Source organism: Zootoca vivipara, chromosome 1 (genome assembly GCF_965207765.1).
Source record: "Zootoca vivipara chromosome 1, rZooViv2.hap1.1, whole genome shotgun sequence".
Classification (NCBI taxonomy): Eukaryota; Metazoa; Chordata; class Lepidosauria; order Squamata; family Lacertidae; genus Zootoca; species Zootoca vivipara.
This window is the reverse complement of record NC_142582.1, coordinates 49,306,158-49,331,298: the sequence shown is the minus strand read 5'-3', so window position 1 is coordinate 49,331,298 and position 25,141 is coordinate 49,306,158. Positions and strand designations below refer to the sequence as shown.

Genomic DNA, 25,141 nt, shown 5'->3' with positions numbered 1-25,141 from the left:
TTGCCAGGCCCTGGTGCTGCAGCTATGGCCCTGCTGGGGCGACAGCACACGTGTCCACAGAGAGGGCTCCGAGTGCCCTCTCTGGCACGCGTGCCATAGGTTCACCACCACTGTAGTAGGCTGTGTTGAGTGTAAGCCGGGGATTTTAACTCCCCACATTAAGTATGGGGTGGGATGAGGGGCCTATCTAGTCCTGCATCCCATTTCTCACAGTAGCCAAGCAGATGCCTATGGCAAGCCCACAAAGGATACGAGGGCACCAGCCCACGTTTTAAAATACCTGTGACTGAATCATGGGAGACTTAACTTTGGACAAACCATTTGCTAGGGTTGCCAGACTCAATAGAGGACAGGACTTCTGTGCCTTTGATTGCCCTGCTCTCTTTTGAGTCTGGAAACCTTAAAGAGAAACCAGCAGACCCTTTGCTTGGAAATTAAACAAAGGGTCTGCTGGTTTCTCTTTAAGGTTTCCAGACTCAAAAGAGAGCAGGGCAATTAAAGGCACAGAAGTCCTGTCCTCTATTGAGTCTGGCAACCCTACCATTTGCAGACCATGGAATCCCAGAAACAAGGATTCTTGTGTAAGGTGGGGAGAGAAAAGGCATTTTGGGGGTAGGGCAAGAATCCGCCACATTCCTCTTGAACTTCATGAACAAAGCAGGATGGCAAAGAGCAGCAAAGTTCATTGGCATACTCAGGGGGCCCAAGTATATGCTGCAGCCAGCTCCTTCCCTCCCACCCCGACCAGTAAGTACAGGAGGCCCAAGAGAGGCTGTGGTGACTGTCTCTGGCCACATCCACTCCCTACTGCAAAACCCCCAAATAGATGGAACTGGATGTCCTCCTGCAACGTGGCAACACAAAGAGTCGCGATGGTGGTGTGTTTCTATTTCTGATCCTTCTATAAGGAGAATGTATTGTGATGTGATGTAATAAATATTATTCTTAGTCTTTTTTCTTTCTTCTGGATAATTTAGATGTACGTTGATTTTTTTAAATGTCAATAAAGCATATATAAATATAAAGTCTCTGAACACAGCCTTCAGTAAGTGAAAGAGATGGATTCTTTGTCAAGAATAAGACCCCATAGTCCCTTTTATTTCTCATAAAACAAATGCCTCCCCTGCAGAGAGCAAGAATGAATAAGGATGACCTCTGCAGGGTTGTTAGCCCCCTATCTTACTTGACCCACCCTCAAATTGGCATGAGATACAAAAAATACAAATGCCCAACTATTAATTATGAGAATTAAACACATGCTCTAAAACCCATGTATGGGGTGGGGGAAGAACACTGAAAAATTATACTTTTAATCTATGTAATTTAATAATACCATAAATGCAGTGTCTGGACAATTACTGTAATGGTTTGTGGAACTGACTAGAAACAGCTGTTCCTTTTACTTCATCTCTCAGCTTGCTGTATGGCTACACAATCCTAGTCATTAGGGAAGTTATTGAAAGCTGTGAGTGGTGTTTGTGCCAACTGTTACATTACAGTGGAACTAACACCACACTTTTATAGGTGTGCAGGACGGCAGAAGGCACTCTGTGTGGAAGAGACATGGGAGCAATATATTTGACTATCAAAAATGGTTACAAACAGCAATTGCTCACTATAATATTACACATGATTTAATATGTTAGAAAGGACCCTGTAATGATACCACCAGTGTTTAGGAAATCAAACATTGTGATATTCACATACAAGCATTGGGTTTAACATGTCTAATTCTGTTAGAATCATAGAATCTTAAGTTGGAAGGGACCCCAAGGGTCATTTAGTCCAACCCCTTGCAATGCAGGAATCTGAGCTAAAGCATCCATGACAGATTGTTGGATTATAGCCAGTCAGTTCACCACATGCTCAAAACTATACAAGAAAATAAACCTGCTTGGATTCTCCATAAGCATCTGCAATGAATCCACCTTCACACTTTCAATTTCAAGGATTTAATGGGTCATTTTTATGCCACTCTGCAAGGTGTGAATGGTGAGACCTGGACCTCTCTCTGGCCAATTTTTCTTTGTAAAAAATGTCATGAGAACAGAGTTTTATTCCTAAATATGCTGCTGATCTAGAAAGTACAAGAAGATGGGCTTAATGGGTCCTTGCTGCCAAACATTGCTTACATAACTACTGCCCCTGCGCTTATAATTCCACCCCCCCCCAAATATTACTCAGACCCAAAAGATGATAATCTTTTAACCCAAGAGACCTACAACATGATGCCAAGCCAGACTGCAGTGCTGTTTTCCTAGGACACATCTAATGTTGCTGATTGTAGGGAATTTATTGATAACCTCTTCTTAACCCCCCACAAAGGCATCATGAGAAATCAGCTGACTATATTTCATACAGCGCTGTATAGTGCCTCATGCAGATTCAGAGAATGCACCAGGATAACTGCTGGTGGCAGAAGCCAACACCTGCAAGGTACTTCAATACACTGCAAAGTACTCTGGTACAGAGACAGAGCATCTTAAAAATGGCAACGACAGAGTTCTAGCCACTTTTATCCCAGGGCTAGGACTTTGTTTGAGCAAGTCCCTCTGTTTCTCGCAATCCTGTCCTGTATCGCTCTCTTTCATACTCTCCCTCATTGGATGCCCTCATCTTCTGGCGGACTTTCAGCTGCTTCAGACGGTTCTTGTCTACTTCTCGCTTAGTGAGGAGGAAAAGGATGATGCCAGCAGGGAAACCAATGGCCCTGGGGAGAGGCAAAGAATACATAAGCCACAGCTTGCTCCCAGGAAGATTTTGCTTGGGGCTGTTCAATCTCACACCACAGCCTGATATCCTTCCACTCCCATACTCAGCCCATATATTCAAGGGTTCCTGAGTGTTTGCGTCAAACTGTGTTGCACGGCATTGTAGGCTGCAACTTTGACAGCTAACCTGGGAAGATCATAAAACAAACTGATGAAATGATGCTCACCAAGCAATGCCAACTGCCTTCATGGGGTTCTTGCCCTTCCTCCCTGTGGGAATATATTCCACATGTTCATAGGTCTTTCCACCAGACTGTGGTTTTGTCTGTAATTCTTCCAAAGCCCTGCAGCTCCTGTGGAATGATTGGGTAGGACTTCTGAAAGGCACACTCAAGCCTATAGCTCGGCTCACAGTGGCAGAAAGAAGGCCTGCAAAAGGGACACAGTATAGTGAAATTGTACTTTTAACCAGTTTCATCTAGATTTATCCACCAATGCGTTGTCCTAAACTCACTGAGTAACTTTGACCCTTTTAGTTTATGTACATTAAAATGTGTCTAGTGGTCTGATCCTGTGCATGTGTGCTCCTAGGTGGGCCTCAACAAAGTTCCCAAGCAAGAATGCATTGTAGACTAAGCTGTCTTAAGAGCTCATCCATAGTGTGTTTGTGAGCATATTGCAAAGTGTCTTTTAATGTGCCTGATCCTTGGGACAAGTCTGGTATAACTAATCCTGGCAGGAGACTAAAATGCCAGTCAGATGCAGAAAATTAATAGGGCTTCTGTGCGTTGAACAAATTCCATGGAAGGAAACTTTGGCAGGCATGGCTGTCCTCTTCTTCACAGAGCTGCTGAAGTGCAAAGGAGCTCTATTAAAATAAAAAAAGGCTCTGGGGATTGGAGGAGTCTGTGCCCTCACCCACCTGGCCATGATTTACAAAGTGCTCCTCCATGGGCTGTTGTTGCAGCATGGCACAACAAATAGGGAGCATTTTTAAACCTGCTTTTTTGCACACATCTGGTAATTAAAAAACAACCTGGTATTAAAAAATCAATCAATCAATCAATCAATCAATCAATCAATGGTCATTTTGCCCACTTTAAAACTTGCCTGAAATGTTGGTTTTGGTGGAAAGCTTGTCAGGCTATCCCACAGACAATTTTCTTAAGGTGCATGTGGATGGCTAAATAAATTCCTGCATGCATGCCTACAGTGGACCTCTGGTTTCCAAAACTCATGGAGGACAGGGAAATACGGTACTAACTGAGAGGAGAGTCAACCAAATACAGAGTGAATATATTCCACCAAGTGCCACCCACTAGTGTGGACAGGAAATAAGCGGCATAAAATTGAAAGTGCTGTGTGGACAACACACACAAAAAATCACCCACGTTACATATCAATGCCCTAGTGTGGGTACAGCCAAAGTATACTCTCCCTATTACTCATTTGCTTCCATTTATCTCACCGAATGCCTGGAACAACACATAGAAGAGTCTTCCCCGCCTTTGTTTTACAGAAATGTCCATTGTTTCAGCCCCGTATTTTACGGAGGGCAGAACAACAGAATCCTCCAGCCTGGGAAGCCTTTATTTTTGACCCTCCTGTGCTTTGGGGCTTTGCTGCCCTGCATTGTTTTGCTTGTCAGCTGATCGACGGGATTTACGCAGCTGATTTTCTCTTAGTCTGCCCGCTATCCACTATATTTGGGGGGAGTTGGACCAAAAAGTGACATTTAAAACAAATCCTGTGGGGTAGAGCCCTGGGCCCTGGCTGGGAATCTCAGCACATCCACAGAGCTTTCTAGGCGACACCTCTTCTTCTCCTAACCAGCGCCAGCAGCAGCAGCAGCTCCGCCGCCGCCTAATTCACCAGCCCAGGCACCCCTAAACTCGGCCCTCCAGATGTTTTGGGACTACAACTCCCATCATCCCTAACCAACAGGGCCAGTGGTCAGGGATGACGGGAATTGTAGTCCCAAAACATCTGGAGGGCCGAGTTGGGTGGTGCCTACACCAGCCGACCCGCTCGCTGTTTCCTCCCCGATGCCGGACCCCGCTTCCTCCCCACCAAGGTCGCACTGCACGGGCAGCCACGCCTCCCCTCCCTACCCTGCATTCGAACCCTGCAAGCGGCCGCCATCTCGGGGGAAAGTTCTCTCCCGCTTCCTCCTGCTGCGCGCCAGGTACAGTACTAGCAAGGTCGAGAAGAAGGAAGCGATCCCGGCACTACAACTCCCATGACTTCCTTTCGCGGCGGCGAGAGGTCACATGGGCAACGAAGGCGCTCCTTAGAGCAGGAGGAGGTGGAGGAGGAGACGCCCTCTGACTCAGAACGCGGAGCTGGCAAATGAGGGAGTCCGCGCTGGTGATTTCCCCCCCTCCTATCCGCTTCGCTGATTGGCGGCGGAGACGTTGACCCCGCCCCCCACGACGGGAGGGAAGGAGGGAGGAGGAGGAGATAGGCGTAGGCGCGTGCGGGTTGCTGGTAGGCTGAAGTCGGCAGCATGGCGGAACCCGCAGACGGGGCAGACTTGGAGGCGGCCTCGGAGGGGCTCTTGCTGATGGCAGCCGGCGATGAGGAGGGGGCCGCGGAGGAGATCGTGGAGGTGGTGGACCTTGAGGCGCCTGGACCCGGTAAAGAGGCGAGGGACTGGGCGGCTGGGACGGGGACTGGATCGAGGTCTTTTTCCAGGGACTTTTGCAGAGGAAAACGAGACCACCCTGAAAAGTAGTAAGAGGGCTGACCGGTTAGGTGTCATCACCCCCATCCTCATTATCGCCACTCGGTCTGTCAGATTTATTTGTTAGGAGACTTTGGTCATCACTAAACTACAGCCTAGCAGAGCGAAACATTTCAACATAAATGGCCCCCTAGCACGTTGGACCTCGTTTTGTGCAATAAATCATTGGTTCATCCGTTGGGTGCCTAGAGCAACCCAAGAAACCTTATATGCCATAGACTTACTATATTTATGCCTATCAAGTAGTAAATAGCATGCTTTCTCCCTAATGTTAAAAAAAAGGGAAACTGGCCTTTGAATCTTTTTCACAACCCATCCCTAGGGGAATTATACAGGAAACAGTATAATACACTGTAAACAATCTTTTGGTCACAGATGCACATACATTTACTGATATTCTGGTGTTCACCAACATCTTTGTTATTTATACACCCAGAGATAGGATGGATTTAGAGCTGGCCGTTTGGAGGTGCTGTAACTCGAGAATATTACAAAGACAGGTCCCTACCCCAAGAGGCTTACAATCTAGAATGGACACAGTGAAACAACAGGGAAAGGGGGAAATGAAGTACAGTAATGGGGAATATATGTGATTATTTCATTTTCATGTTATTTGGCTTTGGGAACAATTCTGTGTGCAAGAAGCTGCCATAAAGTAAGCTGATGTAAGTTAAGCCAGTGTAAAGTTACACTAGGTCCAAACATCATGGGGCATCAGGGGTGGGGCTGGTTTCTGCCTAAGCTTGGTAGAGAGAAAACAAGCATTTAAAGTAGTTTTTTATGCTGGGTTGCTAGGTCACATGACTGAGCTGAATGGGCTTAGGGTGCAGTCCAAATTCTGCCCCCCAATCACACCTTTTGAGGGACTTATATTGGCCTTAGCTCTGCTGACTGAACCAGAATGAGCAAGGTACACTGGCTTATCTTTGGCTGAGCTAGGGTTGGCTCTAAGGCAGGCATCCCCAAACTTCGGCCCTCCAGATGTTTTGGACTACAATTCCCATCTTCCCCGAACACTGGTTCTGTTAGCTAGGGATCATGGGAGTTGTAGCCCAAAACATCTGGATGGCCGCAGTTTGGGGGTGCCTGCTCTAAGGTGATCCACTGCTTCCTGTGTTGCTCATCCTGGTGGATTTTGCCATAGGATTGCTGCCTTGGTTTTAAAAAGGTGTAAGTACAAAGCAGGTGCTGGAGTAGCAATCACAGGGGGAATGAGAGAAGGGGAGCTGTTTGGAGGCAATGAATAAGAGAACAGAGGAGAGAGGGGGAAGATGGGTTCCATAGTTATCAAAACCGATGTCTCATGTAGGTTAGGGAAGGCTATTATGCATTACAACCTATAATTTGACATAGGAATATAATTGATGGGCTCAGGTTTTAGTGAGAGCAGCATTTCAGACCACATGGAGTGGAAGGGGCTCAGGAGATTAGGGTTGGTGATTTCTACAACTTGTCTGAATCCTTTGCGTCTATGACTTACCGACACTTAGCTGTGGACTGATGTTGGCAGTTTACCACGTAAGGTTCAACCTTCTCCTCTAAACAGGATGCTGAGCACACACAGAGATGCCACAGTTTAGCACACCTTACTTATCATGCTGGGTTGGCGGGGGGAACCTTAATGCTGAGTGGCTTTGTAAAATAGCATTGCTTTGTTTGCTTCTGCAGATGATCTAGCTGATGAAATGGAAGATGTGGATTTAGATGAAGAGGAGGCTGATTGGGAGGACGTTGAGGCAGAGGAAGGCATGGAGGCCCAAGATGACAGTGAGGTCACGTTCTCCAAACACACAGGTGAGCTGGTAGAGGAATGAGAGTAGGCATCTCATTCATTATCTAGTGCCCCAGGTTTGGGCCTACTTTTTTGTGCCTATTTTGTAGCCCGACAAGACTACTTCATTATTATTTGCAAAAGAAACCTGGTTGATGAACGATTTAACCAGCTTTTTGTCAGTAGCTAGCTAGCTATTCCATTGGAGGGTTGCTGACGCAAGGTCACACTAGCCCATGAGCCTGCTTTCTACATTAGGCCCCAGCCCTGCTAATTTAAAGACAGGGTTTGTGATGTGAATCATCTCTGCTGGTATTTTCCAAGATGGTGCTCTTCCATGTCTTTCTTTCACCTTAAAAGGGCCAGGTGCCCTTAAACAAGGAATGGAGGGAAAGCACCTGTGCATAATAATAATAATAATAATAATAATAATTTATTATTTATGCCCTGCCCATCTGGCTGGGTTTCCCCAGCCACTCTGGGTGGCTTCCAAAAAAATATTAAAATGCAATAGTCCGTCAAACATTAAAAGCTTCCCTAAACAGGGCTGCCTTCAGATGTCTTCTAAAAGTCTGGTAGTTGTTTTTCTCTTTGACATCTGTTGGGAGGGCGTTCCACAGGGCGGGTGCCACTACCGAGAAGGCCTGGTTCTCTGTAACTTGGCTTCTCACAGCGAGGGAACCACCAGAAGGCCCTCGGCACTGGACCTCAGTGTCCAGGCAGAACGATGGGGGTGGAGACGCTCCTTCAAGGTATACTGGACTGACGCCATTTAGGGCTTTAAAGGTCAGCACCAACACTTTGAACTGTGCTCGGAAACGTACTGGGAGCCAATGTAGGTCTTTCAAGACTGGTGTTATATGGTCTCGGCGGCCGCTCCCAGTCACCAGTCTAGCTGCCGCATTCTGGATTAGTTGTAGTCTCCGGGTCACCTTCAAAGGTAGCCTCACATACAGCGCATTGCAGTAGTCCAAGTGAGAGATAACTAGAGCATGCACCACTCTGGCGAGACAGTTTGCAGGCAGGTAGGGTCTCAGCCTGCGTACCAGATGGAGCTGGTAGACAGCTGCCCTGAACACAGAATTGACCTGTGTCTCCATGGGCAGCTGTGAGTCCAAAATGACTCCCAGGCTGCGCACCTGGTCCTTCAGGGGCACAGTTACCCTATTCAGGACCAGGGAGTCCTCCACACCTGCCCGCCTCCTGTCCCCCCCCCCCAAAACAGTACTTCTGTCTTGTCAGGATTCAACCTCAATCTGTTAGCCGCCATCCATCCTCCAACCGCCTCCAGACACTCACACAGGACCTTCACCGCCTTCACTGGTTCTGATTTGAAAGAGAGGTAGAGCTGGGTATCATCCGCATACTGATGAACACCCAGCCCAAACCCCCTGATGATCTCTCCCTGTGGCTGCATGTAGATGTTGAACTGCACTGTTGTGGCTACAGGATGGTGCTGTTTCAGCTGAGGGTGTGCTTCACTTTCACTGTTCTTTCCTTAACGTTTTGCTGGGAGAGCAGCACAGTCATGCCCCAATCAAGGATGGGGAACTTGTGTCCCTCTAGCTCCCATCAGCTCCCAGCCAGCATGGTCAATGGTGACATCTGAAGGCTTGCAGGTTTCCCGTCTCTGATCCTTTTGGTTCCTCTTGTTTGGATGCCCACAATAAGACTGTGAGAGAGGTATGTCTGGCTTAGGTCACTAACATTGTTCTGTTTGTTCCCCTTAGCGTCTGTTTTCTGCGTCAGTCTTGACCCCAAGACCAACACGCTGGCAGTTACAGGCGGTGAAGATGACAAGGCTTTTGTGTGGCGCCTCAGTGATGGTGAGCTCCTCTTCGAATGCTCAGGTGAGGCTCTTCTGGGTAATACCTTGCAACTCTAATGCCAATATTTGAATTGCTTTGTGTTGCTGGGGTCAGCATAAAACAGTTGAACAACAAATACTTCCCTCTATCTCAGAGAGCCCTGGGGATAAAGTGATCCATATCTAAAAATTTATATATAAGAAACCCTTCAACAGGTGATTTGGATAGGAAGGAAAACATCTTTATTTTTGAGGTGACTGAATATCACCTCCTTTTACTTCTGTCATTGAAAGGACTGCCTGCAGATTGCCATATATGGATAACTCCACATTAAGGGTATACTCTAATGGCCCTGCTCTACTGAAGAAATAATAATTCCAACAGGGCTGGGGGACCTGTGGGCTTTGAATGTTGTTGAACTACAATGCTCATCGTTGTTGACCGTTAGCAATGGTGGCTGGGGTTCATGGGAGTTAGAGCCTGAAAGAGCCATGGTTATTTTCAGGGCTGTTCATTGTGTTGAGGCCGGGTGTGTGTGATATTATTGAGCTCCATAGAGGAACAGGAGGACACTAATACCTCCGCTGTTGCAAACACACATATAGCTATATGGTGCTTTACAGTGTCCAGAGCACTCTCTCTGCATTATCTTTCACAACAACAGACCTGTAAGGTAGATTAGGATTATCATCCTGATGTTGCGAATGGTGGCAGGGAGTGGGTTGAGGCTGTGAGAGAACGATGTATAGAAAGATGGTGGCTTTCCTGCAGGCCAGGAAGTGCGCTCATGGCAAAGGAGAGAGATCAGGCACTTCCTGGTATGCTATACTTGCTTATCTTGGAGGACTCTTCATTGAACTTAATGGGATTGATTTCAGAATATGCATGATCTTGTTCTCTTCATTATCCCTAGGACACAAAGATTCCGTCACTTGTGCTGGTTTCAGCCATGATTCCACATTCGTGGCCACGGGTGACATGAGTGGACTGATAAAAGTCTGGCGGGTGGACGCCAAAGAGGAGATCTGGTCTTTCGAAGCGGGTGACTTGGAGGTGAGAAATGAGGCCTATAAATTCCGGGACAAAAGTTTTCGCCATGAGAAGATTTCCCAGTGGAAAGCATGACCACTGTCTTGATTCTAGGGAGAAAACTGTGAGATATTTCAGATAAATTATTTCCTCTGACAGAAATGCAGTGCTTTATAGGCCTGACATTTGGAATATTCCATTTGAAACAGTTTCTAATTTGGTTGGGCGCAACAATGTAATATGGAACAAATTGATGCTTTCTGTGCAAGCTACAGTGTTAATGATTTCTACAAGGCTGTAAGTTTCGCTCATTCCCTGTTCTTTTCTATTCTGCCATAGTCATACAAAGGCTCACAAAACCACATGGCAACGTCATAGCGCGCCAATTGCACAACCTATATATTAGGTTGCAGTCGTAAGCAAGGCATACTGGTGAGATAGTGTGGTGTGGTGGCTAAAGAGTGGGAGCTAGGAGGCTGGAAGTCTCCAGCTGAAATCTCACCTCGGCCACAGACTTGCTAGGTAATCTCAGGCAAGCTCCCATCTCAGCCTTGGCCCCTTCTCCATCTCCCCTGTTGGCATTATATGGGGATAATATTGACCTCAATTAAAGTGTGGTTGCACGGAATACTGAGAAGAGCACGTTGTTGTTGTTTAGTCATTAGTCGTGTCCAACTATTTTCACCATCTCAAGTGTTATATAAATGCTATACATTAAACTTTTGGGGTACGTATTTAAGAGTTGGCAGTTATATAACTTTTGCAGTGAGAAAGAATTTGTTGGTTGTGTGCAAAGCAGCTGGCTCCTTTCTGGTATTGCTTAGCTCCCAGCCTATTGCTTTCTCTTTCTCTTCTTGACCCCAGTGGATGGAGTGGCACCCTCAGTCCCATGTCCTTCTGGCTGGCACTGCTGACGGCAACTCCTGGATGTGGAAGATTCCTAGTGGAGAGTGCAAGACCTTCCAAGGGCCATCCTGTCCAGCTACGTGTGGTCATGTCCTTCCTGATGGTGAGGAGCAGGGCTTGGGGTTGCAGAATTGTTATAGGCATGGCACTGTCCAATGGCAGAATATGTCGGCTTGGTTCGCCCATGATGCTAAAGCATGGTTTGTTTGTTATATTTATATCCCACCTTTCCTCCAAGGAGCTCAAGGTGGCATACACAGTTCTCCCCTTCTTCATTTAATCCGCAGAACCCCGTGAGGTAGGTTAGGCTAAGAGACAGTGACTGGCCCATTGTCACCCAGTGAGCTCCATGGCTCAGTAGGGGATGTAAACTCTAGTATCTCGGGTCCTAGTCCAACACTCTAATCACTACACCACACTGGCTTATTGGTTGGTTGAATCTTTGAACCCAACCAACAGGGCACCCATTGTTTGTGTTTTGAGAAATTATGACCCCCGGCTGTTCTAACTATGATTTTGTGTTACGCCTGAGCCCAGTAGCATTGCTTAATCAGTTTTTCAGCCGCTCCATCCCAGATACTGGCCAAGTTACAGAGGCAGAAGACAAGGCCAGAAGGAAAACAAACCAAGCTTTGGAGGAATAAGCTATGGCTTGTTTGCTGGATTGTAAGGCAACTCCTGGGTTTTTTGGGGAGTGGGGGGTAGAATGGTTAAAACAAACCATAGCTTAGTGTCATATGTGACTGCAGCTGCTGTGAAATCTGCCTCTTCCAAGCACATTCTCTGTTCCTTTATGCACAAAGGCAGCCTTCCCCAACCTAATGCCCTCCATAGATTTTGAACCTCAACCAGCATGGCCTATGGCCAGCAAGGAAAGAAGTTGTAGTCTAAAACATTTGGAGGGGAAGGCTATAATAGCAAGAGATCGTGTTACAGTTGGGGTTGACTCTTGGGCTTCCTTGGGATCTCCCTGAATATGACAGAATGACTAACGCAAAGACGCTCAATGCAGGGAGGAGAGCTGTGGTCGGTTACGAAGATGGGACCGTGCGCATCTGGGATCTGAAGCACGGCAGCTCGCTGCACGTTCTCAAAGGTACCAAAGGTTCTGTTCGGTTGCCTGTTTCCATTTATTTGCTGCCAGGAAGCTGGAGCAGGGTTGCGATACCTCATTGGAGGAGCAAGGGGAGGTGTTGCTCAGAAACCTCTTTCAGAGTACTAGCTTTGCACGGGAACTGTAAAGGCAGGAAAGAACCTGAGGAGAGGGAGGAATATGGATGGTTTTCAAGAAACATGGAATCCCAAGTCCAAAACAAAAACAGAAAAAAAACCTGCTTTCATTACTGTAGCCTATGCAAGATTTCATCTCTTTGTACCTTGGCATATTGGCATCCTCTGCTTGGGGGATGTAATGATGGTCGCCAACTTAGTTGCCTTTAAACAGGAAAAAGACGAATACATGGAGGATGAGGCTATAGCTCCTAGTCACGATTGCCGCATACATTGTATGCAGTATGCCTCTGAACACCAGTTACCGGGGAACAGTATTGGGAGAGGCCGTTGTGTTGCCCTTGTGAGCTTAACAAGGACAAAGGTCATTTTTTTGGGGGGGGGGGTGTCCTGTGATTTTGCCTGCTTTTTCCTATCTCATTGTGGGCTTCCCAGAGGCATCTGATTGGTCACTGTGGCAAATGGGATGCTGGAAGCCTTTGGTCTGATCCAGCAGGAATCCACTTGCCTTTCTATGAGAATCAGTTAAACTACAACAAAGACTGAGATGGATTGCTATGAAAAGTATCAACAGACCTTCATCAGTCACTGGGTTGGGGCAGAGGGGAGAGGTGTGTTGGTCAACCTTTCTTGTGAAATTGCTAGGGTTGCCAGAGTCAATAGTGGACAGGACTTCTGTGCCTTTAATTGCCCTGCTCTCTTTTGAGTCTGGAAACCTTAAAGAGAAACCAGCAGACCCTTTGCTTGGAAATTAAACAAAGGGTCTGCTGGTTTCTCTTTAAGGTTTCCAGACTCAAAAGAGAGCAGGGCAATTAAAGGCACAGAAGTCCTGTCCTCTGTTGAGTCTGACAACCCTAGAAATTGCACACCCAAGGGCCACTGAGCCACTTCTGCTCGCAGATAACAGTGAAGGCAAAGGCCACAAGCCTTTCTAATGGTTTTCATGTTCTTATATGAAAAGTCATAGTCTTTTTGTTATTTTCTCTTGTGGCTGTAATGTGTTTCAGAATCGGCAAATAAAAAAGAAAATAAGAAATGGAACAGGGTATCATGAACCAAGACACAAGCAACTATTTAGGGCAACGGAGGAGGAGGAAGGTCTTAGCACACGCCTAGGCACCCTTCGTTGTGTGATCTTTGCTCTCTCACCATTTCTAGGTCAGGACGGGCACCAGGGCCCGTTGACGTGCGTGGCCAGCAATAAGGATGGCAGCCTAGTCCTGACAGGCTCTGTTGACTGCCATGCCAAGCTGGTGAGCTCTGCAACTGGCAAGGTAGGTGTCTTCTTCCCCTCCATGCTGGAATGAATGTACATGGGAACTTCCTCAGCCCAGGGGGTGTGAGTGTGAGAAACTGTGTTTGTTGCGGCAAAACCTTGTATTGCCCATTTGGATAGAAGTTGCACTTTTACTCCACCTTTCTTCCAAGGAGCTCAGGAGTTCTGTCCCCTCCTTTTTTTCATCGTCACAACAACCCTGCAAAGTAGGTTGGCTGGAAAGTGACCTGGGTCTCCCCGCTCCTAGTCTAGATTTTACACCAGGGTGGATAAAAATCAATGATTTTTAAAAAAAGAAATAAATCAGATTTTTTTGATTTACCGGTAAATTGATTTTTTTTAAATTTAAATTGGATTTTAAAATAAAATGCTTTTGGAGGAAAACGTCTTTCTAAAGATAGTTTTATATTTAAGTTACATTGTAGTCCAAAGGCCATCAGGAAATAAGGAGTTGTTTTAAGTTTTTCATGTGTGCTGATACTCAGTCTAAGTTTTTTTAAAAAATGTTTAACCACATCAGTTAACAAACATGGATACATATGCTATAATGTCATTGTTTTAGTTAAATAAATTGTTTAAATTGTTATTAAGGAAAGGATTATTTTTCTCCTTCCAATAAAGTACAGCAGAAAAGTTGTCCAAATATAAACAGTTAACTTATTAAACTTCACAATAATTTCATAATTATCTGTCTATGTATTTCTGATAGTATAACCAAATCAGTAATTTTTGATGTAACTGTAAAAACTATTCTGAAAATGTATTATTCCAAAAATATTAAGATTATACCGGCAGGAATGCCTTTCTGTTAAAAGGGGGGAAAAGATTTAAATCAAATCCACCCTGACTCTTAAATTTTCTAGTATCAGAGAGTTAAACTACTGTACACAGTAACCCCTGCAAACAGGGAGCTTTCTTCTACCATGCCTTGTGCATCTGGCTCTGTTTCACATCTTGTGTTATCTGTGCATAGCTCTATGGGGCAGTTGTAGCTCTTGTAGGGGATGGTCAGGGTTTTGCAGTGTCACTCCGCCACCGCCATGCGGAGAGGGGAGCCAAGCTCTGGTGAGTGAGATGGGCCTGTGACTTCCTCTGAAGCCAAGCTAAAATTGAAGGGAGTGAGGCCCAGGATTTGTTGCCACTCTCTCTCCCCCCCCCAATTTTTTTTATTCCTTTTATAATAAGACATAACAAATACATACAAACACCACACTACAATACAGATAACAAATCCAACAAAACAACATAAAAATACATACATTTTCAGATCTAGTTTCCTAAACATTTCAAGGTGACTTCTTCAACTCCCCTCTATCTGAGCTTCATTATACATCATCTTTAGCAGTTTTCTAAAAATCATAAGTTTAACCTTATTTTACATTTTATCTTTACCTTAACTTTCTAACATTAATTTCTTAATTCCATAACCATTTATGTCCTGTAATACTATTCTCTACTTATATACCTATAGCCTATAACAACTTCCAAATGAATTTCAAAATTTCAAATATTGCAATATCTTTTAAAACATCTTTTAAATTTTATCTTCTTACATTTAAATCTTCTTCCACCGACTCTTCTCTCTGGTCACGCACTCTCCATGTCAGTTCAGCAAGTTCCATAAACTGGATTTGTTGCCACTCTCTACTTGCTCTGCATCTCCAGCTTGGAGCAGGAAGAAAGAGGTGTTTGCACATCACCTTGCCTCTACACCTAACAGGCACCCCAAGCTCAGAACGCCTTTGCCCTCTCCTCTTCGCCTCTGAAGGTTGGGGTATTCTCACCTTTCCCTCGCCAGCTCTAAGCAGAGAAGTTGGATTATTTCAGGAACATTGTGTGATGTTGGGGTCATTGGAATAACAAAAACAATAACAATAATTCTTTCCAACAGCACCTTAAAGACCAACTAAGTTTTTTATTTTGGTATGAGCTTTCGTGTGCATGCACACTTCTTCAGATACACTGAAATAGAAGTCCCCAGACTCTTATGTAGAGAAAGGGTGGGGAGGGGGTATCACTCAGAGGGGTGGTGGAAATGGGTGATTGACTGACTGATAGCTGTTGACGACTGTAAACGACTGCAAATGGTCTTGCATGAAAAAGCAAGGGGTGAGATGGCTGATGTCAGATTTATGTCCATTTATCCTTTGGTGTAGGGTTTGGCCTGTTTGTCCAATATAGAGAGCTGAAGGGCCTATATTGGACAAACAGGACAAACACTACGCCAAAGGATAAATGGACATAAATCTGACATCAGGAATTACAAGACAGAGAAACCATTAGGAGAACACTTCAATCTCCCAGGACATTCTATACAAGATCTCAAAAGTAGCTGTCTTACTACAAAAGAATTTCAGAAATAGACTGGAAAGAGAAGTTGCTGAATTGCAACTTATCACCAAGCTTAAAACCATGGAGAGACCTGGTTTGAACAGAGACATTGGATCCTTATCTCATTATCCTATATAATAATGTCCAAGTTGTCCCTGCGTCCAGTTGTCCCGTGTGTCCCTGGGGTACTGCGCATGTACCCCAGAGACACAGGGATTGGACGGAGGGACAACGGCCAACCGCCGCTCCGCCAACCGCCGCTCCGAAGCCCAGTCTCATGCTGGAGGTGCGCGGCGAGGCGGCGGGGGAAAGAAGCGCTCCCCCCGGCAGCCTTGCCGCGCACCGCCGGCATGGGACGGCGCTTCCTCGGCGAACACAAGCAGGCAGACAGCCCGCCTGCTTGCCTTCCCTGAGGAAGCCGAAGCGGCAGCGGGCGCCGAGGGAAGCCGGCTTTGGCTTGGCGGCGGCGGGAAGAAGGGGAGGAATTCCTCCCCTTTTTCCCACCGCCGCCAAGCCAGTCCCTGAGCCGAAGTGCGGCGCGGCGGGGGCTTTTCGCCGTTTGCCTTCCCGGAGCGAAGGGGTAGGCAAACGGCGAAAAGCACCCGCCGCGCCGCATTTCGGCTCGGGGACTGGCTTGGCGTGCGCGGCGAGGCGAGGCGAGGCGGCGGGGGGGAGAAGCGCTCCTCCCCCCCGCCGCCTCGGCATGCAGCGCCGACATGGGACGGAGTTTCGGAGAAGGTCTCCGAAGCCCCGTCTCATGCGGGAGGTGCGCAGCGGGGGGGCGGGAGAAGTGCTTCTCTCCCCCCCCCCCCGCCGCCGCCTCGCCACGCACCTCCCGCATGGGACGGGGCTTCGGACACCTCCGAAGCTCCGTCCCATGCCGGCGCTGCACGACAGCAGCGTTCTAGCGCCCGTTTTTAAACGGGCTGAATTCCACTAGTACATGATAAAGTGATATTCAGCCATCTCACTCCTTGCTTTTTCATGCAAGACCATTTGCAGTCGTTTAGTCGTCAACAGCTATCAGTCAGTCAATCACCCACTCCCACTACAAGGAGGGAGTAATATCCCTCCCCACCCTTTCTCTACATATAAGCGTCTGGGGACCTCTATTTCAGTGTATCTGAAGAAGTGTGCATGCACACAAAAGCTCATACCAAAATAAAAAACTTAGTTGGTCTTTAAGGTGCTGTTGGAAAGAATTTTTTTATTTTGTTTCGACTACGTCAGACCAACACGGCTACCTACCTGTAATAATAATTCTTATTCTTATTACCAGTATTTATTATTCTGGTTGGCCAGTGAGGATGCTGTGGTGACGGCTGGTTTTCCAGGTGTCTCCTCTGGTGTTCTGAGCTAAGTTTGTAGGCTCTTTCGATTTTGTTGGGTCTTGAACCATGAGTAGTGTATATTATCATTGGCTGTTTCTTTTCCTGCAGGTTGTGTCTGTGTTCAGGGAAGAGGCCATTGTCCCCAAGTCTTCTGCTGAGGAGGCTGAATCCAACTCAGTTGAATCTCTGGGCTTCTGCAATGTGTGAGTTTTGCCTTCTGGGTTGTGGGAACTGCCTGGAACTGATTGCTGAAATAAGTGAAACGTTTCCATCAGGGATGGGGAACCTGCAGCCCTGCTGGTTTTTGTTCCCACAAGTCCCTGCCAGTGGTCAGGAATGATAAGAGTTGTAGTCCAACAATGTCTTGAGGACCACAAATTCCCCATCCCTGGTTTGCATGAACAGAATGGAAGGGGACAACTGCCTGCAACATAATGCAGAGCAGCCTTTGCTAACCCAGTGCCCTTCAGATGTTTTGGACTACTGTATTATAATCAGCCCAGCCACTATGGTAGTGCTTGTTGAGGCTTATGGGAGTTGCAGTTCAAAGTATCTGAAGGGCACCAGGTTGGCAAAGTCTAATCTAGTATAAGACCAATATGGGCTAGATACCACTGCATCATGAAATCTTAATTCCCCCCCCCCCCATATATGGCATTTTCTTCACCCACCCTTTGAACGCATACGCATGCTTTGGGACTGCTTACAATAATTGAACAGCAATATCACGAAACCACAATATCCAGTAAAATTATGTTGGGAGAGAGGCAGACTATTTCGAAAACAAACTTCAGATGGAAGCATCTTCCCAAGAGGACAACAGCCTGCCCAGGGTAGTTGGGATAGTTGAGTCTTTGCAAGCCTATCGGCTTCTGAGATTTCACCAGGCATTCCCACATGCTTCAAGGCTATCCTCTGCCAGAAGGACTGAAAAGATAAAGGAGATTTGTTTTAAAAAATTAAACGGGGTTCATAGGGAGGCTGGTAAGGATCCGTTTCTACCCTCGTGCACTACCATTACAGGATACACATAATTCTTGAGAATATTTATGAGCATTTCTGCCAAAGTCTTGTGCTATTTCGTGGAACCCATTTAAGGGGAAAGCTATCACCAAATTCTGAGAAGACTCTGCCTTCATAGTCAACTCCTGCATTACTCCTTTTCTGAAGGAGCAAGAGCCAGCCTGGTGACTCCTGAATGACTGCTCTTCTTGCAAGGAGGTTTGGACTCCACTGGGAGGAGATTACACACTGTTTTTTGTTGGATGGGCTTGCTTACTTATTAAAGTGCATTGCCTGCTTTTCCACAAAAAGTTGCACCCAGAAGCCTCCCATTAAAAAAAGCTCCTCTTTCTCTGGCTTTGTTGTCATGCAGGATGCCGCTGGCTGCTGTTGGCTACTTGGACGGGACCTTGGCCATTTATGACGTTGCCACACAGACCCTGAGACACAACTGCCAGCATGAGGTAGTGGAGAAGACCCTTCTGGGAATTGCTGGGGGCTTTGGGAAGAGCTTCTGTTGGCAGGAGGAAGCAGTGGAGTTCAATCCAGGAGGAATGCAGCAATAGCCAAGTGCAGCTGTTCCCAGCAGTCCTGGCTCCTGGCCTCTGCCTTGCAGCCCTGCTGGTGACAGGAGCGTTAGTGCCTCGGGAAGCAGTGGCCCTGCACTTGTTGTTGGGACCGCAACTCCCATCATCCCCAAGCAACATCACCAGTGGTCAGGGATGATTGGTGTTGGAGTCCAACAACATCTTGAGAGCCACAGGCTCCCTTTCTGTTCTGCAGCAGGAAACTTGCCTGAGCCAAAGACCCTATATGCAAACAGCACCCAAAAACCCTATTATGGGCGAGCACAGAATGGAGGGAAGGGTAATATTTTCTAAGCTCTCCTTTAATTCATTCTGTCTCTTCTCCTGGGTGAGCGATCTTCTTTCCTGGGAAGCTTACTCTGCTGTGACAGGTTGATTGCAACATGCACTGAGTTTGTAGTCCAGGCTTGGCATCCAACCACCTCTGATTTGGGTAGTCAGTAGAATTTGTTGCATTCCACATTTCAGGGTGGGAAGACCTTAGGCAGGCAAAGGACCTGGCCTCCTCTTCTTCTTCTTCTTCCGCCCTATACCTGGAGGTCTCAGGGTGGTTCACAGAACAAAATCAAAATACAAAAGCATCAAATACATAATCAAAATAAAAACAACAACCCAATAACACCCCCCAAAGAAAACCCCACATTTTAAAAGGGCATAGGATGTCAATCAAATCAACAAAAGGCCTGGTTAAAAATGCTAAGCGGGTGGGAATGCTGGTGACTAATAGGGCCCTTTCCTTCTGTATTTTCAGTCGGGGATTGTGCAGCTCCTGTGGGAAGAGAGTTCCCCTGTGGTCTACACCTGCACCCTGGGTGGGGCTGTGTGCCTCTGGGACGCCCGCTCAGGCAAGCTGATCAGCGAGTACCGGGGCCACTCAGCGGAAATCCTGGACTTCGCTTTGAACAAGTGAGTTCCTGGAGCAAGAGCTGTTTTAGGTGGGGAAGTGTTGGGTGCTGTGCGGAGGGGTGCAGAGGGAAGCAAGCATTGGAAGGCAAGGATATACGGAACAGTATACGGAACAGTATACTATACACTAAGCTATGGCTTGTTTTTGTGTGGGTGTGACTAGGTTTCCTGGGGAAGGAAATAGATCCTGTCTTCTTAAGGCTCTTTTCCTCCTCCCAGATCCCTTCAGAGTTGTCCTTTTCATTTGGAGGGAGGGCTCCACCGGTGGTTCTCGTAGAGAGCGGTGCACGTACACTAAAATGGAAATATGTGGTTTGGCACAGAGAAGAATGGACTTGGAAAAAGGGTTCATCCCTAGGTAACCTTGGGCACTTTGGCTTTCCCTGCTTTCCTTTGTTATATGTAAAATGGGACTTGCTGGTATCTGCCCCACCCGGGAGTTGTGAAGGCAAGTGAAATAGCGATACTGGTTGGTTTTCGTTTGCTTGCTGGGGATTAAGCCTCACTGAGATGAACAGGACTTGCTCCTGAGTAAAACCAGGGTAGGCTTCGGCCGTCGAAACTTGCACTGACATTGATTAGTAATAGTTGTTGGGGGTAAACCTTTTTCTCTTGTTGCTTCTTCCTTGCAGAGATGCTTCCATTGTGGTTACCACTTCTGGCGACCATCAGGCCAAGGTCTTCTGTGTGCAGCGCCCTGACCGCTAACAGGGCTCCGTTTGAGCAGTGATTGGCACTGTGAAGAAGCAGTTCTGTGTGGATGCAAGTGGCCACACCAGTGCGACTGTGGTGGGGTGGGCAGGATGGTTGTCATCCCGTCTAAGAGGGCATCTAATGTTTTTGGGAAGGGGAGGCTTTGCCACCCTATCCCCTGACTGTCCAAGGGCTAGTTTTTTGGAGTTTTGGATGAGAAGCTTTTAATTATTCCCCCTGCCTACTGAAGAGCTACAAAGGTGTGCAAACACACTGTGTCTGGTCTGGGGGATAGATCATCTGCATGACTGTGGTGGGAGAGGTGTGCCGTGCCTTTTTCTGCATTTTTTCTGGTATGGCTCCCCCTTGTATAACTTGCGAAGGAGTGTGCAAAAATCCTAGTAATCAAATGCATTGGCTTCCATCTGCCTCTGCATAAGCTGAAATGACAAGGAAATATGTCCTCCCACCTCCCCTGTTTGAAACCTTTGCCCTTGGTCTGGGTGAGCAAATCATGTGGCTTAGCAGGGAGGGATCAGTTTTAGCCAGAGTTCTGATACTCACACATTGTCTTGGAAACATCATCTTATGGTTGGTTGAATAGATCAGCCTGGGAGTTGGGCAATGGATCTCTCCAGCAACAAATACACAATTTGTTCGAACGATCCCTCTAACCTCTGCTATATTAGATGACACCGTGATGCAATAAAAAAAGAACAAATGAAAAAGAAAGGCTTTCATTTTCGCAAGGACATCGTTTGGGGACCTATTTGTCCATGGTCAAACAGTGAGTCTGTTGACTGTTGTCTACTCCCAAACCAATGGTCATTAAATAAAAATAAAAATGTGTGCTTACGTTCCTGAAAAACTGGAAAGGGGGAATGAATGAACACATGGAGGCATCCCTTGTTCCTCCGCCAGCTAGTTCCCTGGTCTCAGCAAAGAGAGCTGAGTTGGGGGTTCTGTTGAGAAGTGGTCAATGGTTCCTTGGTTTACTCAGTAACCTCTACTGCATAACAGATCAGACCCCAGTATCAGCCAGATGCGTGCAAATGGAGTACAACTATTCTAGACATCTTACTATTTGAGGTATCTTACGCTGTGGTGACCTTGGAAGGAGTTGGGGGCTCCCTCTCTTCCAGGGCTAGCGCAGTGTCAGAAGAGGGGGAGGGTGGGGAAGAAGAATGCTCCACCGCACGTTGCGTTTTTGCCAGCTAGTTGTTGAAAGTGCTGCCCTACGCTGAGGGAGGCGGGAACAGAAAATGTATGTGAGAGGGGATGCGGTGTCTCTTATGAGAAACAGTAACAGGAGGAAGTTCATGGGATGCAGTTTTCGCTGCCTGTGCTAACTGTACCTGCCCCACAGCCACTAACAGCTCAAGAGGCTTCTTTGAAGTCAGTCTTCGCCAATCATGGGCCTTTAGAAGATTGTCACTAGCATGTTCTCTGCTTCCCAGAGTTGCTGCTCATTGTGTGTGTGTGTGTGTGTGTGTGTGTGTGTGTGTGTGTGTGTGTGTATTGTCGCCATAAAAGTCTTGTTCAGAGGACCAGTTGGAGGGTCCTAACCCAGGGTAATGTAGAAGTTGAACATAGAAAGCTATCTTATACTGCAGCAGACTGTTGACTGATATAGCTCTGTATTGTCTCCGTAGCTACTGACTAAATAAAGTGCGACAGGAGCTGGAAAGACATGCTAGTATTTTAAACAAAATGTCAAGTATCTGTTTAGGATATCCTGGGACAGATGAATTAGCCTGTCCCACCAGTAGGAGGCCATTGGTTTCTGATTTGAGTGCTATAGAGGTGTCCCTTGTGTTTAGAAGTGGACTGGGAAATAGGAGTAAAATCCACTTGTGCCTTTGCACTTGTGAAATGGCTTTTGATCCATCAGGCACTTCTGATAACTTAAGAAAAGAGATGTGGTTTTTGGTTTTTTCTCACTGCAGTCCCAAAGGCTATTACAGTGGTGGTGGTGGGGACCCTCCAAAATGGTTTGCAGGGGAAGAGGGGGGGAAATGGATTCTCCTTTACTTCAGTGGATGTCTTCACCGAATTAAAAGCTAATCTGTGAGCAGAATGGTGGCATGGTTGGATTTCAAAGCATGTGATCTCCAGCAAGGAATCCTGGGAACTGTCGTTTGTTAAGGGTGCTCTGTGAGGAGGAAACTCTTAATTACCAGGATTGTTTGGGGAAAGTTGTGCACTTCAGATGTCCGTTGAATATGTTTTAAAATGTATAGTGTGGATCTGCCCTGCCCAAAGTGTGTATGTGTGTGCAGGTGGTGGTAAGAATTCCAACAGTCAACTATTGAAAAAAGTATAGAAAATGACTTTTTGTAATTGGGTTGCATCACCTGCTGTGGTTCTTTTATTTTTTGATGCACGCACTGCTGCTTAGAACAGTCATGAAGAGGGCAAAGCCTGTTGCATAGGCAACCACCCAACAACACTTCTTTTCTTTCCATGCAAATATGTTTTGTGTGTATAGCAATGCCTTTAATCATGATTGGTTTGCCTGGCAAATTTTGAAATTTGCCTGTTCACAAAGCAAGGTTCATTTTGTTACCAAATGCTCAGAAACATTTGTTCCCCCAGCAGTCAGGCTAGCATGATTTGCTTTTGTTTCCATGAAGCAACGTCCTACACTAGGACTAAACATGAAGAGCCACACCATTGCTCTGTATGTTTTCTTAAAAGTTCAAGCCGGCTTCAGCAATGAACCCATCCCGCACAGTGACTACCGTTCTGCGCCTCCTGGTCTGAGGAATGCAGACCATGAGCTCTCGATATTCTTGACTTAAATCAGCCTTGTCAACAAGCCCACAAAAGTTGCAGAAATGTTTGTTAGCCTGCTGGGGCTGTTCCCCTTGCACCTGGTTCAGTGCATGGCGGCGGGGGGGGGGCTTCCATCTGCCGGCACCCTACTTGGTTTCTAAGGTGATCTGAGGAAGGAAGATGTTCTCTGTCCTCCCCCACCCCCACCCCCTGTAGTAGGGATTGTTGAATTTTTCAACTTTCAAATTCCAAAAGTGAGGAATTTGCTAAAAAGTTGCAACGTAACTTGGGAATTCCAAAGATATTTTGGTTAAATTAATATCATTTAGTTTTGCTTAAAAGGTAAAATGTGTAAAATTGCATAGAAATCATTAGAAATGATTGCCAAGTACTTGTAAGTTTTATATAAATATTATTGTTATTACTTATCATTTTCAGAAGGTAAAATTAAAATTCTTTGCTTTTCTGAGAGCAGTTTTTGTGCTTTTTAATCAAATGTAGATTTACCAAGCTAAATGTTGTCCAAGAAAAAAATAATAATAGCAGATTTGAATTCCTCATGCCCCAAAATGTATTTTTAAGACCTCTGAAGAAATTTGCAAAAATTAAATTCCACCCCCTAAAATGACATGCTCTACTCCACCAGCACAATCGTTTTTCTACATGTGTTCACCTGCATGCCATTCCTTGTCGCCTAGGGTGATCACCCCTTTTCACCACTTTTTCTGGAGCTAGACAGCCCGACTCAGAATAGATCTATTTTGTAAACTGAACCGACACGTTCCTGGTTCTCTGGTTATCCTTAATAAGCCTTAATGGGTCTGTTGTTGTGGATGAGAGAGTGTCACTCTCATGGCAGAAGAGACATGGAAAAAGACCACATGTGCAACAGCAAGATTAAAACACCAGGAAGATGTAACAGATCTAGAGCATGTGACCCTCCAGATGTTGTCATAGAGGTGATGACCATTTTGTGCATGTTCAATTGATGCGCAACCGACACGTGTGTTGCTTTTGGCACCAGAAGGGGGTGGAATGGACTTTCATGTGACCACTGATGTGTGCATAGACCCAGAACACAACCCCTGTGCAAATAGGGACTTGCCTGTACTACAGTTCTCATCGTTCCTGACTGGTACTGATGTCAGCTTGAGCACAACAGAATCTGCAGAGCCACAGGTTAGCCACTCCTCTGAGCATCTTTCTGTCACCAGGGGTCTGCCACTGAGAGTATGCCTATTACTGTATGGAGGAAATACTTACATGGAAGTATATTTTGTGCCTAATGAAGAATGGAACATCCAGTTCTGTTACTTTTTACTGATGATACTAAGTGTATATCAGTCTTTCCAATATGATGGCCTCCAATTGGGAATTATTGGGTTCCCAGTTAAATTGTTGGGCTCCCACCCAACTCCTATCAGCTTCAGCCAGTAGTCAAGAATGATGGGAGTTGTAGTTCAACATCTGCAGGACTACATGTTAGGCTCCTCTGGAATATGTAATGCCTGAGTCTGTCTTAAAATAAACTGATTGGTTTTGTTTCCCAGTACAGTACATGAATATCATGCAATGATATCTGTTTCTGGGAATGTAAGCCACAGATTTTCTTCCTAGATATGCTTTTTGCAAATGTAAACAGTGATTCTCTTGGGAAAATGTTGGCCTTTATCTAGCAGTCCAGAACTGAGATGAACTTAAATAGTTACCAAATGACGTTGGAGGGCCAGTGCGACCTTATCTAGTTCATACACCAATCCCTCCATGTCCAGATGGTGGTGTGGGCTCTGAGAGAAGCAAGCAAAATGATTTAACCAGAGGCTCATTTCTGAGCAGACATGGTTAGGATTGCACTGTTGTTCAGAGATGCTAGCAAGACCACATCAAAGTTAGTAAAAGGGTTGAATCCAGAGGATTCCTGAACTAGCAGGCTGCCTTTCTGTATTGAAATTAGTCAAAAGACTCCTCCTACCTCAGCTTTCAGTGGCAGCAATGTGGAAAGACCAGAGTGCACACAAAGTGTGTGCTAGAAAGCGGGGTTT

The 25,141-nt window shown here is 46.2% G+C and overlaps 2 protein-coding genes across 2 annotated transcripts; one reads left to right on the top strand and one right to left on the bottom strand.

The window, feature by feature from the left end:
- Positions 1-1,612: 1,612 nt before the first annotated feature.
- Positions 1,613-4,967, bottom strand: LOC148687551 (uncharacterized). Its single transcript, XM_088662975.1, has 3 exons — positions 4,823-4,967; positions 2,939-3,140; positions 1,613-2,710 (listed from the first exon to the last, which is right to left on the bottom strand). The coding sequence occupies exons 1-3, from the start codon at positions 4,851-4,853 to the stop codon at positions 2,527-2,529; spliced, it is 417 nt and encodes a 138-aa protein (XP_088519101.1). The 5' UTR covers positions 4,854-4,967; the 3' UTR covers positions 1,613-2,526.
- A 212-nt stretch (positions 4,968-5,179) lies between these two features.
- On the top strand, positions 5,180-23,570 carry AAMP (angio associated migratory cell protein). Its single transcript, XM_035127908.3, has 11 exons — positions 5,180-5,347; positions 7,123-7,248; positions 8,956-9,075; positions 9,947-10,086; positions 10,927-11,071; positions 11,981-12,064; positions 13,357-13,472; positions 17,245-17,339; positions 18,512-18,602; positions 19,477-19,631; positions 20,264-23,570. The coding sequence occupies exons 1-11, from the start codon at positions 5,218-5,220 to the stop codon at positions 20,337-20,339; spliced, it is 1,278 nt and encodes a 425-aa protein (XP_034983799.2). The 5' UTR covers positions 5,180-5,217; the 3' UTR covers positions 20,340-23,570.
- The last annotated feature ends 1,571 nt before the right edge of the window (positions 23,571-25,141 follow it).